The 16,366-nt window shown below is 33.3% G+C and overlaps 1 protein-coding gene across 2 annotated transcripts in view; it reads right to left on the bottom strand.

Moving 5' to 3' along the window:
• Positions 1–2,818: 2,818 nt before the first annotated feature.
• LOC106105811 (delta-1-pyrroline-5-carboxylate synthase) overlaps positions 2,819–16,366 on the bottom strand; it is an 18,928-nt gene continuing 5,380 nt past the window's right edge. Inside the window, exons 1-10 of one of the 2 annotated variants that reach the window (XM_013286263.1) lie at positions 11,861–12,032; positions 7,400–7,576; positions 6,965–7,108; positions 6,446–6,553; positions 5,573–5,743; positions 5,116–5,304; positions 4,686–4,878; positions 3,606–4,610; positions 3,264–3,401; positions 2,819–3,087 (exon numbers count right to left, since the gene is read on the bottom strand). In XM_013286263.1, the coding sequence (XP_013141717.1) occupies positions 2,966–3,087; positions 3,264–3,401; positions 3,606–4,610; positions 4,686–4,878; positions 5,116–5,304; positions 5,573–5,743; positions 6,446–6,553; positions 6,965–7,108; positions 7,400–7,576; positions 11,861–11,959 (2,346 nt within the window). In that variant the 5' untranslated portion in view covers positions 11,960–12,032 and the 3' untranslated portion in view covers positions 2,819–2,965. Of the gene's footprint in view, positions 3,088–3,263; positions 3,402–3,605; positions 4,611–4,685; positions 4,879–5,115; positions 5,305–5,572; positions 5,744–6,445; positions 6,554–6,964; positions 7,109–7,399; positions 7,577–11,860; positions 12,033–16,366 lie in introns of those variants that run through there. The other variant, XM_013286262.1, reaches the window with a different exon arrangement.

Below are 16,366 nucleotides of genomic sequence, written 5' to 3'. Positions count from 1 at the left end.
ATGGTCTCTTTCCCACATTAGGGTTTTTATCCAAAATATTTACCCCTAAGTTTAACGGCGTGAAAATATATAGCCCAAAGCGTGACGTAAGTGTAGGGCTTTTTATTAAAAAATAGTTAATCGAAAATATGCTGTAATTGCTGACATCTTAGGCAACAAAGAAGTGCGTGTTTACGATTTATTATAATAGAATAGATATTAATATTATTATTAATATTATATTCATACGTTTAAGAGCCAACTAATGTATTTGTTCAATCAATCGTTACTAACAGCTTCACCTAAACGACATAGATCTATTCATACAAGGTACTGTCTGCGAAAAATATTAAATTACTTAAGACAAGACCATATTAACGTTTGCTATCCCTAAACCAGATCACCAGATCATCCGCTGGCAACGCTTATACAGGTTGTATTATTTCCACCAACAAACAAATTAAAACTAAACAGCAATCGTATCGTAAATAGATTTAAAAGCGAAGTTAAAATATATTAGAACAAAATGCGAGATTTTAAAACTAAGCCACTGCCGGCTTAGTATTTTATACGTATGATAATGAATATGCTCGGTTAAGCCCTTGCCACGTACATTCTTGTTCAATATAATAAACTTTATTACGTAGAAAGCTTAAACTGAGATATCCAGACTTTATTAAAATGAAACCTTAATAATTCTGTTAACCTCATGATTAAGATTTACTTTTATTTCGTGTTTAAACATTCTTAGAGTTTTCAATCTTTCACTTTTTGGAATTGGCTCTTAGGATTATTGCACTAAACTCATTGGTTTTGTATGTTTAATTAAAGTAAGGGAATACGGAGAATTATTCAAGCGAGTGTAGGGTTTTTTTAGAAGGTTAAGACAAAGGGTTATATAAAATTTAGCTAGTAAGAAAAGTTCGTATGTAAACATCGTATATTTTTCAATACTTCTCTTATAAAATCTTGAAATTAATAATATTGCTTGTTAATTTTACTTGAATACAATTCTCATACTGAATTTGATAGTTTCTTTAATAATGCCAAGTGTATGTAAATATCAACAATATGAATATGCAATTTTCGGTATTCAAAAAAGGCATAAACTTGGCAGCACTTTACTTAGCACGCCAACTAAATCCCGCTTTAAAACATTTTACGTAAAGGATTTAAATTTATTTTAACTTTTATTAAGATTAATATGCTCGTATTCTCGCTGATTTAAAATTTTGTAACACAACAAAAATTTCTATTATTATGAACAGAATAAAATACTAATTGATTTGTCCTCTACTTGTAATAATATCAAAAACTAGCTTTCGCCCGCAACTCCGTCTGCGTGGAATAAAAAAATACAAAAGTGAGTAGCCTATGTGTTCTTCCGCACTATCCTTCACATCTATAGCAAATTTCATCGAAATCCGTTCAGCCGTTTAGGCTACAAACTCTAACAAACTTCCATCTATCCATCCATCCATCTAAACTTTCGCATTTATAATATTAGTATGTTTATTATACTCTTAAGTTCGTACTTACATCGAGAGAAATGACGTCACCTTTTCGTCTGGTAAAACCAATATAGCCACTACCTATAACGTTTAGTAGTAATTGTTTAGTGGAATACTTAGATAGTAATATTCTTCTGTTCTAGTTTTTTAAGAAACAAGCTTTTTATAGACCTTAATATTAAGTATTTGGTAATTGTCAAAGTTTAATAAAAACAGTATCAACTTAAAGTGGTTTTCTCAAGTATACTATATATTTAATTTATGAGTATTTAAAAACTTCAAATCTCCATACAAAAGATATTACGTCTATAAAACCATTGCCATTTTATAGTCACTTTTAAACGTAATACGATTCTGTGCAATTCGATGAAACTAAAATAAAACAGCTTACTATATTTAGAATTACATTCAAATTCAGACAGATAATATCTAGATTAAATTAAAGCCATATTGTACTCTTATCGGAATTTGTCTTAGAGCGCGCGAACTACTTTGACTAAATTATCGCACAACTTTTTAGTCTCGCTTTGATTCCTATAAGCTTATATGGAGGTGCGCTCACTCGATTTTTACTTCAGTAACTATGCAGTTGAATTAGTTGCAAAACAATTGACAATCGCACAACAGATGTGCTATTGTTTATTCAAAGATGTGCGCCCGCTTTTTCTCTTGAAAATTATATTTACAAAATATACAAACCGAGTATTACTTGCAACAGAAAAGTCTCTATTTTGAAACTTTCTTCAGAGATACAAGCCTTTTTACTAACTTTTTTAACGGCATAAGATTTAATTTCACCAAAATTGAATATTGTATTTTCATACATGTTAGAATTCCTTCATCTCTTCACGTATGTATTAGAACCAGAATATATAGTTAAAACACAATGTAAATACGTTCTAGCTATTTCGCTACAAGCCGAGAAAAGCTTCAGTAAATGTAGAGAGAAATGGTCCATGTAACGATACGAAATTGTTACCACAAATGTATGGAATGAAACATTCCACGCAACTGTATTTGGTTAAAAATAATGTCAGATATTTGATTACAACCAATAGAAAAGGCTAATTAAATATTTCAATCGTTTTAATTACGAAATAAAACATTTTTAAATTGCATTTAAATTGTTTAATAAATATAAATAATATTTTAACAAATGTAATGTAATTCAAATACATATTGCAATAGCAGAAATAATAATGTTTCTTACATTAATAACATTTTGATAGTCAACTCATTCTATAAAAATATATTTATGTAGCTAAATATTATAATATAAAATCGTACTACTTAAAATAGCCGCACATTTAATTTACAAAAAGAAATATTTTTTTTACTAAAAAAAAACTATATCACATTCCATTCATATTAAAATCGCTTGAACGTAAACGCTCTTTTTATATTTTCATTTGAAAGGCTCCGCTTCCCTATAATACGTTCGGTTAATCCCTAGAGTGTTTTAATTTGCTTTTAATTCAATGAACTGGCAAGGGTTCGTGTATCCAGTTTCTCTTGCCTTCATTGAACTCCGCGGCCGTGTGGTCAGATCCTTCCAGTATCCACTTTGTGGTTAGCAAACCTTCCACACCGACGGGACCTGGAAAACATCGAATTAATTAATCATTAAATAATATGACAAAAGAACGTAAAAAAAATCAATCAATGCAATGCTATTTTATTTTTAACATAGTATTTAAAAGATATTTTTCATATATCTGACATTCCGTTACATACAACCAAGTTCTTGTAATGTAGAAGGATATTATCACAAACCTCTAGCATGAATCCTTGCTGTGGAGATTCCAACTTCAGCGCCTAACCCGAATCTGAATCCGTCGGCGAACCGTGAAGATACATTGTGAAAAACGCACGCACTGTCCACAATACCGAGGAATTTCCGAGCTGCTGATTCTAAAAACATACGTATATTTTAAAATGCATTCTTTACATTCTTCCTACATAATAACGTAGCCATAAATCTATCTTTTTTTACCAGGATCAGTATTACAAATTATGTTCGGTAAAGGTTGACTATCTATAACATATCTTTCTCGACAATGTTTAGTTTTGCTATAAATTCTATAGCCTTTTTATAACGTATAATATATTACTTACCATTTTCTGTTACAATAACATCAGTATGTGAGCTGCCAAATTTATGAATATGATCCACAGCCTCCTCCATATCCTTAACTAATTCTACACAGCATTCTAATGCTCCATATTCATGGCGCATAGTTCTTGCTGGAGGTGGACCAAACGTCAGGTGACTTGCAAGCCTCGGTCCTGCATGTATCTTAACACCTTCCTTCTTCAACATATTACAGATTTCCGTGAACAATGAATTAGTTAAATGTTCTTCATGAATAAGTAATGTTTCCATCGCATTACAAGCTGCCGGATAATCACATTTCGCGTCTCTGACTATCTTTAAAGCCTTCACTGGGTCTGCATCCTTATCTATGTAGACGTGGCAAATACCTTCCGCATGACCAAGTACAGGAATATGTTGAGATTGCTTTTGAATACTCCTGACAAGATCAGAAGAGCCACGAGGAATAATTAAATCAATATGTTTTTCCATAGCCAGCAAGTCACTGATTTCCTCGCGTGTGGATACAAGAGAAATAGCATCTTCAGCACCGACAGAATTCAAAGATTCTTTAACAAGGTCCATTAGTGCTTTGTTCGAATATGCAGCTTCTTTTCCACCTTTAAGAAGTAAACCGTTAGCTGATGCCATAGCGAGAGCAGCTACTTGTGGCAGCGAATCGGGTCTGGATTCGAAAATAACCAACAGCACGCCAATTGGGACTGTCACTTGCCGGAGAATTAGATTATCTGCCAGTTTAGTTTTACGTAAAACCCTGCCAACATTCTCGTAACTGGAGTCAGCTATTTGTTTTAACCCGGTTGATAAGGTTTTTAGTTTTCCTTGGCTTAGTGATAACCGGTCCAACAACGGTTTGGCGAGTCCACCCTTCGTGGCTTCTTCTAAATCTTTTGCATTTGCTTCAAGTATTTTGTCTTGTTTCTCTATCAGCAAGTCAGATAATGCGTGAATTGCTGATGCTCTTTCCGAAGGGGTTAATTGTTGCAACACTCTACTGCCAGAGCGAGCTAAAATATAGGTGATGTTGATGAAAATAGATTAATGCTGTTTACCAATAAATGAAATAAAGAATTTCAGTTTACCATTTTCAGCTAAAACGTCGACTGAAGTCGGAGAACTTGTGGCGAAATCTGTGAAGAAAGTTCCTACTTTCCGTCCACTAATGATCGTCTTAATGGCTTTCTCTTGCATACCATTACATATAACGACGCTCACACCGCGCGCCATTGCCCACGTCGCGGCATTCACTTTCGAATCCATTCCACCAGTTCCAACCTACAATGCAAATAATACATTAAAATGTATTAGATAAAGTACATAAAGGATTTTTTTATTTATTTCACTGAATAATATTAAAGCGTTTTATGGCAGAGCATGCTTGGCTTTGATGATATCCCTAACTTATTATAATGAGTAGCTCCGGAGACGCTCCGGTTCAGAGTTCACTAAGACGTATTCTATTACCACAATGCCTTGCATAAAATTCTTAATCATCACTCTAAAGAATCTTACCTTAGATTTCTGCCCAAATTGCACTAAATCCTTATCCTTAGATGTATACGTGTGCATCATCCGAGCTCCGTCTTCCCAGGGTGGTTTGTTATAAATGCCGTCAACATCTGACATCATTATTAATAAATCTGACTGTACTTCAGCTGCTAATAATGCGGAGAGACTGTCATTGTCCTTTATGCCTATACCCTGAAAATTATAATAAATATGAACAATGTTACAATTTATGTATTGATATTCTGTTACCAATATATTAACTTGATCGTTTGGTCAAAAAGAATGACCACTACGAACAGTTTATCACAGCATAAGTCATATGACTGATGCTTTAGTTAAATTTGCAGCAAAGCAATGAATAAGTCCAGAGGACCATTCATCGTGGCCTACAGAAGTAGACGACCACAGACTGAGTGCATACTCTTTGGAAGGATTCTATTATGGCAATTTTTCTGCTTACCTTTTTCCCTGTCCCAGGTACTACAGTGTCATCGTGAATATACATAGGCGGGCTAACAGCGTCGTTGGTATTTATTATCGGAACTATGTTCAATGATATCAGCTCCGATAATGTGCAGAACAAATTTTTTCTCGTCTCTTCATTGTAGAAATCTGGCTTCGTCACCAAAACCTATAAAACAGAAATCTATGTATCAAAAAGATCTCAAAAATTTTGAAAAATGTACAAAAATCTACCAACATCTACCATTATCTGACATTGGTGGATTCATTTAAAGGTTAACAAGGTGACAACAAAAACTCTAAATATGGCAGTTACTGTTTAAAAACGTAATTTAGTAATAAATGGAACGCGTAATATTGGTTTGAATTGAATTTCTCAGCACAAAAGCCTCATCCTGACTGATATGACACAAAATGTTCCGATGTTGAGATTTAATCAGTCCCCTATTGTAAGGAAACGTTCGTGGGGACCGCTGCCTGCCACAGAATCACTATTCTCAAAGGATATAACCGTTACCTTAACGTTGTACGCGGAATATTAACCATTACAAGGGTTTAATACGATTGTATAGGTATCTTATCGCTGATTTATATTTAAAATGCTGCAGCTACGGTAACAGTAACCTATATTTATTTTATTATGGACTTATATCTACTCCCGGTTATTTTTAATTGAACTGTCAAAAATGTATTCTATTCCAAAAATGACAATTATTATTCAGGAAATTTAAGTCAATAGACGTACAACTTAATATCGTAATTTGCATTGGTAGAAACGTAAGTTGCAGCGAAATTATTCAGGTGAAAATTCTAGGCTTCAGAAACATATAAATAAAATAATAAATTAATTAATAAAATGTTAGTGGCTTACCTGTGCTATTTTAACATTATACTGGGAGAACATTGCATCGTACATAGCCATTAGTTCCGACTGACCCACCGCGGCCGCCGCGCGCGGGTCCAGAATGCTACCCGCGTCCTGTACACAACAATTAAGCTATTTGTACAAACGAAGTTATTGCACAGCAATTATTGCAACTAAGTAATAGCTGTAGGAAATTAAACAGAACTAAAGAAAATTGTATGCATTTAATAAAATACGCAAAGATGTTAGTAAGGAAATGAGTAAGCGGTTCTATCATGTCAAGTTACCTTACCAATGACATAAATAGGTAAACGATTCAATGGCAAGTGATGCATTTCCAAAGACATCCTTGATATACTCGTATTACAAACTGTTGTTTAACAGAGGAGTTATAAATAAAGAATGGGGCCAAGATATTTGAAATTTGGTGTCTGAAGCACAAAAGCTATTAAGGATGTCTTTAGTAAAATGAGAAGATCATTATGGTCGAATCGACATTTTACGTCTTTCCTCGCTTCTTTTTACCTCTCTGGTGTGATCACTCGGTGATAATGTCTCCCTCATGGAGAGTGACATGAGCAGTTCTTGCGTCAACTTTTGACGACCAAACGCCACCGCGCCGCTCGTCACCATTATACATTCCCGTCCTTCGTGGTGACATTCTGCTACCTGAAAATAAACAGATTAAAAAAATTAGTATTAAGAAATAAGAACTTACTAGAATTTTCTAAGTTAGTTTGTTGCTGAACAAATTTTTGGAATCCATATCATACTTAGAATTGAGTACCTCCTTCTTTTAGGAAGTCGGTCAAAAAAGACCTATGAAAGGACTCTTAAGGGTTTTTGAACTTTTACCTTTCATTGACTTCGTTTAAATTATTTGTTCACTCATCTTTATTAACCCTTCTGTATAGACAAAAGATTTAGTTGTGATACATTGCATTTGTATCAAAAAAATACCTGTTCAATGATAGAAGCCAGTCGCCCCAATGCTAAACCATTCCCGTCTTCTCTCGTAATGACCGCACTGCCAAGTTTCACGACTAGTCTTCTCGCGTACTTCAGTTGCGATCTGTCGGTGAACGTCCTCTGCTTTCGTTCCGCACTCACCAATGTACGCTTGTCTACGTTAAGACCCTGTATTAAAGAAGGCATATTTAAGACCCTTGTTCTACTAAATACGTGACTGTCAATTGTATTTGAGAAAGAAGATGAGAAGCGCTAGCAGATATAAGTAAATCCACATCGTAATAGCAGTTCTAGTCGAATACAATTGAAAAGAAGAAGTTGTGTTCACACATTTCATTCATTTGTTTATGGGTTGAATTTTGAATGTTTAAATTGATGTTACAAGCTGACTGTTTTCCTAAATGTCTAATTACAGACTTATGAAACTATAATTACTTTGATATATTATTTTTTTCATTGAATTCGACCACTCGTGTGGCCAGAGTTGAACTGACACAAAACTGCAATAAATTTTCATTTTAAAATAGTTTCTTTTAAGTTAATATAATTTATAATTAGCACGGACCCTGACTAATGTAAAATTACTGTAGAAACCCGACTCTGAGTTCACTAATGTACATTAAAACTAACTTTCAGGGACAATCGTGGCAACGTTAGACAAATAAGACAAGCGAAATGATAGTTATGGAACACTTTCCATCACGGCACTAAATTACTTTAAAAAGTAGAAACACGTATACAAAAACATTACAATTGATCTCTTTCATTCACTCTCTGTATATGAAAAAAGGTTTTTTTGCAGTATAACGATTTGACTATGTAGGTACTTTGACATTTAAAAGACAGGACTTGTCAAACGGGTGCATTCCTCTGTTTCAGATAACGGACAATTAGTTCTAAACATGCTTATTTGGTTACTCATTTTGTGAAGTTTGTAAATTTTTAAGTCATTTTGTATTTATAAAAAAACTTTCCAATTTTACCATAATGTTATATAATATTGTATACAAATGTTTGTGATCTTAATCTCACTAGAAAACGTGAAATATTGAGCTGAATTTAGTACAGCGGTGTTTCTTTGTCTAGTCCATTTATAGTCAAAGATATAGCACAATCAATTGACAAAGGAAATCAATCAATACATCAACACTGACAACAATTAATTGAGACTTGTCTACTGTGTGCTGAAACGCCGCATTGCATACACACTGTGTCTCACTATCTTAATTGACAGAATTGAACATTGTACATTGACCGCTGCACGTTTTGATAACGGGAACAAATGTCAGTTTTTAATGTGTAGAATTCAGTTATTGGAATAATATTTGATTGAGTTGTATTTAAAAAACGAATAAATAAATATCAAGCAATGAATTAATTCAGTCAATAATGTAACTTGTCTGATATCTAACATCTGTAATTTATGCGCGCATTCGTAATTACGTCTTATCATAAACATGTATAAATTTATAATCCATAAATTGGCTTGCATTCCCTACATTATAGTAAATGTCAAAAGGACAAAACTAACAATGAACCAATGTTGCCATGGTTACTTAAATTCTCAGCCAATAAAAGCAAGCAGTTAGGGTCTTCTTTGTCATTTCAGTATTTGAATTTTTACATTGTGTCATTTGACATTGTTGGATTAAACCGTACGGAGAGAGTTTTCTGTAATACAAAATCATAATATACAATAGCTACTTGAGCATGTAATTTAAATTAGTTTCAGCAACACTCACCGCAAACGGGCAGAGGGAACGCTTTCTGAATTTCTAATGATACTCAAATATTAGAACGGGCCTGTCTGGGTAACCGCGCTGGAATTAACATGATCAGGGAAGGCATAAGATAGATTGCCTTTAGGGACCTATATATTGGTTATGGTATTCGAAAGCCGTACGTTATAACGGACAATTCATTGTTTTCAATGATGTAATAATTAAAATCTATACAGTTTCATAATAAGTACATTTTCAAAGATATCTTACTTGTGCCTACGAATTTGTACGAAATAAAAATTATTAAATAGACTGTGTGTTTTCCAGACTATTCTACATCTGTGCAGTATTTAATCTAGATCCAGAATTCAAAATTTTCGTATTTTCGAACCTTAAAACATTTCAAGGAAACGTATTAAAAATGTTTAGTCAAAATAACTTTTTTTTAATGAGAAATGGAGGAATACCAGATCGATATTTGGGTTCAGCTGGAGTCTTTTTACTTTTTCATTCAAAGTAAATTTTAAACAAAGAAATATAACTACTATTAAGTCATAAGCCTAGAGGGATTTACACAGTTCTGATTAATTTGACTTTAAAACTTATTTGTTTTACAATGATAATTATGAAAATGTTTTTCTCATACAAAAACATTATTCAACAACAGAAACGCCGCTGGCTAGAATTTATAACAGAGAGACTTACAAACAAATGAGAGTATAAGAGTGAGTTTACACTGGCAATAAACCTGTGAAAGACATAAAAACGTCCCTCTTTGAAGAGAACGAAAGGCATGTCAATTTTGTGTGGACATCCACGGCTTGAAATATTGCTTTATCTAACTATACTAATATTATAAAGATGCAGAATTTGTATGTATTGAAATAACTCTAAAACTACTGGGCCGATTTTAATAATTCTTTCACCATTAAAAATCTACATTACCTTGTAACATAGACAACATTTTTAAATTTCACGTGGACGAAGTTGCGAGCAACAGCTTGTATTCTAAAGAGATTTGTATTTTTGTATGTAAGAAGTAAACTCAAAAACTACTAAACCGATTTCTAACATTATTTTTCCATTACAAAGCTACATTATCACTGAGTAATATAGGGACACAACCATGTTTAAAAATTGTTATTTTTATAAGTATATTAATTTAAACGAAACATGGATGAATTGCTTGTAAAAAGTTACAAGTACCTAAATATTACGACTTTAAACAAGTAAATACTTGAAAATATCTGTTAAAGAACGATTTTAATCTATATTAATCAATACTATTATAATAAAGCGTAAACACACACTTCTTTGTTGCCTAAGATGTCAGCATTTACACCATGTATTTGATTAATTCTTTTTTTTAACAAAAAGCCCTACACTTACGTCACGCTTTAGGCTGTATACTTTCACGATATTAAACTTGAGGGTAAATGGTTTGGATAAAAACCCTAATGTGGGAAAGAGACGGTAAGTTGCTGCCAACATCAAGGAAGCAAGATTGCCAAGTTATGTAATGTCATTTTGACATTTGCAATTGACAATTTGACACATGCAAACAATAAAATAATTGTATGCTGATGAAATCGCACGGGAACAGCTACACAATAAAATTCCGTTCGTATTTATTTAACTAAACATGTATATCTAAACTATGTTTGTCAAATTTTAGTAGCATATCAACAGTTAACTCAATGTTATATACACAAGATAAGAAAATTCGTTTCATTAACTCGTTCAGTAAATATTTATTTTATTTCCAGACTAAAAAATATTTTTAAATGTACACAAACGTTTGATAAGCGTTTATTTCCGTATGTGGTACAAACTGTTGTTAGCTTGATTCTAACTATACCTATACGTAATTGTTTCGGCAGTTTTAAGTCGCTTTTTCTCATAAGGACTTTACTCTCTCTCTCTTTTACTCTTTATGAGACAAAGAGAGACGATATGTTTTCTCACATTGGAAATCCAAGGAGAGGTCACATAACGTAACCTGACCTTAATTTTAAAAATAACTAACTAGTTAATTCACAATTGAAAATACTATATTTAATCTTATTTATTACAGCTTAAACTAAAGATTAGTCTTTTTTTATAAGTGTTAAGATTGAATGTGGATGACTACAAAGGAAGAGGAAGACCGAAGAAAGTATGGATGGATTGTGTGAAAGAGGATATGCTTAAGAAAGGAGTGGATTCAGACATGACGGCTTATAGAGATGTATGGAAGAGCAGCACATACTGTGCCAACCCTCCATAAGGGATAAGGGCAAGTTGATGATGATGATAGGGTGGCAAACGGGCAAGCGGCTACTTGAATCCATGCAGATATATTAACTTCTCCATATATGAAATTACTTTTATTAATGCCAAATAAACTTTGTTGTTTATTTTCAAAGTGAATTGATAGAAGTTTAGTTTTGGCCATTTCTAAATTAGTTTACTGTCTAAGAAAGTTACATTTGATGTGAGTTGAACAAGAATCAATTTATGATTCACCAAATATTAAACTCTGCAATATTATCCACAGTAAACAATTTGCAAATAATAAAATACCAACTCCAGATAACGTTTCATTTTTAAATATGTCCTCGCTTCACACGAGTAGATTTTTTTAAACGTCCTTACATATAGTATTTATAACAACCTGTATACTGTATTCTTATGTACTAAGCAAACACTGACATTTAATAAACTGTTTAAAACTAAAGATTATTGCACTTACCTCATACACGCTATAAACATTTCCCAACGGCAAAGTATCTCCAATAACCGTGTAATATCTCCTACCACTACCTCTTACAATTCTAGCTACATGCAGCATTTTAAATCACTTCGTGTAATTAATAAATAAAAATGTAGATGACACGCGCTACAGAGAAAATCTGTTCACAAAGTGATAACGTAACAAAACGTAATGGGGACATTTATCGTAACTGATTGTAAGAGTAAATAAACTCCATTAAAATTATATAAAACAAAAGAACAAAGAACTCTCATGTCGCGAAACGTAATGACGACCAAAGTTCAAATACTCTGACAGCAAATGATCCTTGTTCTTGGTATGACGATAGATAATTCGTTTGGTAAATGACTGGGAAACGTACTCGTTATTGTTGACCTTTTACATGCTTACACTTAACTTAGGTATTATTATCATGGTTAGGTTATAACAACCAAAATTGAATAAGTTTTTGTCAGCCTAATTTTCACTCTTTTCTTACAAAAAGATGGATAGAGGACGTGGATTTGACGGTGGAGGAGAGAGAGCATAGATGGGGAAATATCCTTTTTATGTGTGTCTCCTCCTCCGTCAATTAAGGGTAGACAACGCATCTGCAAGTGCAGATGTCTATGGGCAGCGGTCGCTTCGGCATTTTGATGGATTTAAGTGGTCGCTTGCTTTTTTGCCACCTTATAATGCAAAAAACGCCTAAATTACATTACTGATCATACTGAGAAAATGTATTAGTGATCATTCAAAAGACTAAGCGTTGAAGTAACACAATTTTCTTAATGAACAAACACCAACTGGCTAAAGATGGACTCAAACTTAATCGTTCAGATAGAGTAAGCGTAGAAATTAAGTTCAGGTCGTATTAGATACTTAAGTGTTTACGGACCGACCCCAGTATCTCCGGCGAACAAACCTCTCATTAAGTTCTAAGCTAAGCGAACTAAGCTAAACTAAGTTTTCAGGCATCAATGAAATTGCTAACAACTTTGCTATTACATTAGTGTGCTATTATTAAGTTATTACGGTCTTTCGCAGGAATTAATACACAAAAAAAAATTCAGACTACTTCATATATATGTTCACACAAACGAAATGTTTTCCTTGTAACTGATATACGGCTCAAGATATAAGAAATAAAACGTAATTACAAAAACGTGCACTTATTGGGTATTGGCGACGTTATAGCTCAACAATTTACATCTAAATAATTTTATCTTAATAAATAGGAATATTTAAATTTAGTTATTTACGCTCTGTTCTATAATTCAAAGAGGTAGGCAGAAACTACAGTCTTGCATATAACAGAGGTATTTTACTTTTTCTGTACAAATTAAAGTCCAAAAAATTTTCGTTACTCAGTTACTATTTATTTCCGACTAGCTTTCACCTACGACTCCGTCCGCGTGGAATAAAAAAAACAAAACTAAGTAGCCTATGGGTTCTTCCAGATTATCAACATACATACAACCGTACCAAATTTCATCGAAATCCATTCAGCTGTTTAGGCTAAAAACTCTAACAAACATCCATCCATGTAGTATGATAAAGTGTAAGTGAATTAAGTTCCTTTTTATTTCTCCATCATGTACTTTTATCTAAGAAATATATTACTCTTTGAAGTAAAATCAAGAAAGTTTGTCATTAAATTCACAAAGACAAATTATATAGCCGCCAGTCAGAAACAAAGAGAAACAATATTGAAATTAAGTGGCAGAGCGATCGGTCCTGGCTTTTAAGTTTAAAACTCGATAACAACAGACTGTCGCAAAACTTTTATATATTCTTAACAGTTTACGTCTTCACTGCTAACTTCTTTGATATTGTAAAATATAATAATAACTCTTTAAAGATTTACTATAAACTTCATATAATATGATGGTAAAATTTTCGATATACTAGCTTTAAACTTTAATGGCAAATAATGTAATACGTAATAATGATTTGTACTTTATGTTAATTTTTCCAGGAAATGTCCTAATTTGATTATTAAAGTGTCAATTTGATGTTACTTTTGTAATGTCTAATTTTGATCAGAAATCCATCTTGGATTTAGAAGTAAATTACATATCTTTGAGGTTATGTTTCAAGTTCTAGAGTACGTGATTTTTTATTTTGTAATTATATAAATTACAAATTTAGTCTAGTTCATTAAACATTCTAGAAATTTAAAATATTCGTATAATTTAATTAGAACGAAACCCAGGATCGTTTGTTAGAATTCTTTTGCATTTTGTAAAATCTCACATTTCCTTTGTAATAACATTTAGCTAAAGTAATTACTACTCTTAGATTAATGTTAATTTCGCTTCACAGTCGACTTAATTGAGGCAAAACATGTGACATTTCAGGTAATTCATTGGAACAGAAATAATTAACTCCGAAACTTACATCAAGAGACTTTGTATCAAGAATTTATGTTAATTAAAACATTAGACGATTTCAAAGGACTTAACAACTTTAATTTTCGTTAAGAGAGCAATTTAATTAGTCGATCCTTGTATAACATACGGGGAGTCTCATACGATAACGACTAACGAAAATTACCGGTCGATGTAAAGCAAGCGATGTGCAGGGACTTAGTTGACGATAACCTTTTTTTTCCTCGCTGGGAAAATGCCTATACGCATCCCCCCCCGTTGCCAGGGATGTGGGACTCGCCGGCCAAGAAGATGGAAAATGGCCGGAATACCCACTAAAAAAAAAACGGTGTTCCTTCTATCCGCCAGTGGCTGGGTCACGGGAACGCTTGCGCAATCTTCCGCGACCAGTTGACGATAACCTGTGGTAAGGACTCGCTCAACGTATACTGATCCAACTAATGAAAACGGTCCACGCATGCGGGCGCTATGGCATGCGTGAATCTCTCGTACCACGTATGTGGGCGCTAGCGACTAATGAAATTGCTTCTTAACTTGAAGCAATCAATAGAAGAAGTCTTCTAAAACTAAAAATAAAGCTTTAATTCTATTCTGATGGTTTTAATATTATGGTATGGGTCGAATAAATGTTAACTATTCTGGAAGCTATTTCTAGATGCCGAGAACAGCTCGCTACTAGTCATTTTAAATCCATTCGAAGTGCGAAGGGTCTATTTTCAGTGACATCGCTTCATTTTATCGGACACTATATGTAATAGTTTTCATAAAGTAAAGGTCGCCAGCGTCTTTGGTAGCCAGCCGTTGTTTTAATAAACTGCACTTTGTTGTTTATTAATGCTTATTATAGTGACCGTGAGTTTAATAAAAGACAAACGTTATGCGACCGTCGCATATCATTTACAATAGTCACGTTTTCATTACGACCTATTGTAGCCTATTACTGAACTAGTCGTGTAATTGTCAATGCCGATATTTGAAATATTTTTTTAACAGCCAGTTTTAAAATGAACTCATTCTTGACATAGCGGAAATACTGTAACTGGCACACACATGCAAGCTAATATAGCACGTGCCTGCTACATATGTAAGTGCTCACTGGCATGCCAGTAATGCTGTTCATTACTGGCATGCCAGTGAGCCGATATTGGAATTAGCGGCAGCCAACATATACAAGTTGATGGAGTATCCTAGAGGGTACGAAGCTTGACACTCTCACATACTGTCTCATGAACTGGCATCTAACACTAACTGGAGATGTTTGAAAACAGATTTAATTTCGCCAACAGATGGTGTTATGTGTCTTTAATGTGATATTGATGGCCATAGATATGATGCAAAAAAGCATCATCATCATCAACTTGCCCTTATCCCTTATGGAGGGTCGGCACAGCATTTGCTGCTCTTCCATACATCTCTATCAGCCGCCATCAAAAAAGGACGTAGCATAACCCGTTCATAATATCAAGTTGCAAACATATTTATTATATTTCTTTAAAATAATGAAACCCTACTAATATAAATTTAATTAACTTTCAATCAATTTATATTAAAGTAGACAAGATAATATTATAGATAATACAAAGAATATTTATAGTTCAATGAACTACAGTGATTGATAGTGTTGCTTCAATAAAAAAATCAAAGTTCATATTAAAAGATTGTTATTAATTTTCCGACAAAATATTAATACATCATACCCCTGCTGTGATATTACACTGTTATTAGTTTCACGCGTTTTTTGATATAAAAAAAGCAATTTTCTTTATTCATTTAACGGAAACTTCACTGTTTTTTTTTAATAGGTCGGCTCGCCTGGTGTAATACCATGAACACACAGAAAACAAGCGTGAAGTAGAAGCAATTCCGCGTTTAATTTGATGAGTGTGGTGCCGGAGGCCTAATTTTTAGTCCCTTTACCTTTCCACCCTTTTCTTAAGAGGAAAAGATGGGCAGGAAAAGTGGATTTGACGGTGGAGGAGACGCATAGGAAGGTAAATCCCCTTTATGTGCGTCTTCTCGGTCAATTAATGTGCACTTTTTTTTGTGTTTAAGTTGTTTTTATTTTAAGGTTATTGTTTTTTGACAAATCAACCTTTTTTGTTATTTCTATCCTTTA

The sequence above is a fragment of the Papilio polytes genome, unplaced genomic scaffold, assembly GCF_000836215.1.
Source record: "Papilio polytes unplaced genomic scaffold, Ppol_1.0 DF822733.1, whole genome shotgun sequence".
Lineage (NCBI taxonomy): Eukaryota > Metazoa > Arthropoda > Insecta > Lepidoptera > Papilionidae > Papilio > Papilio polytes.
This window is presented reverse-complemented; position numbering and strand designations above follow the sequence as displayed.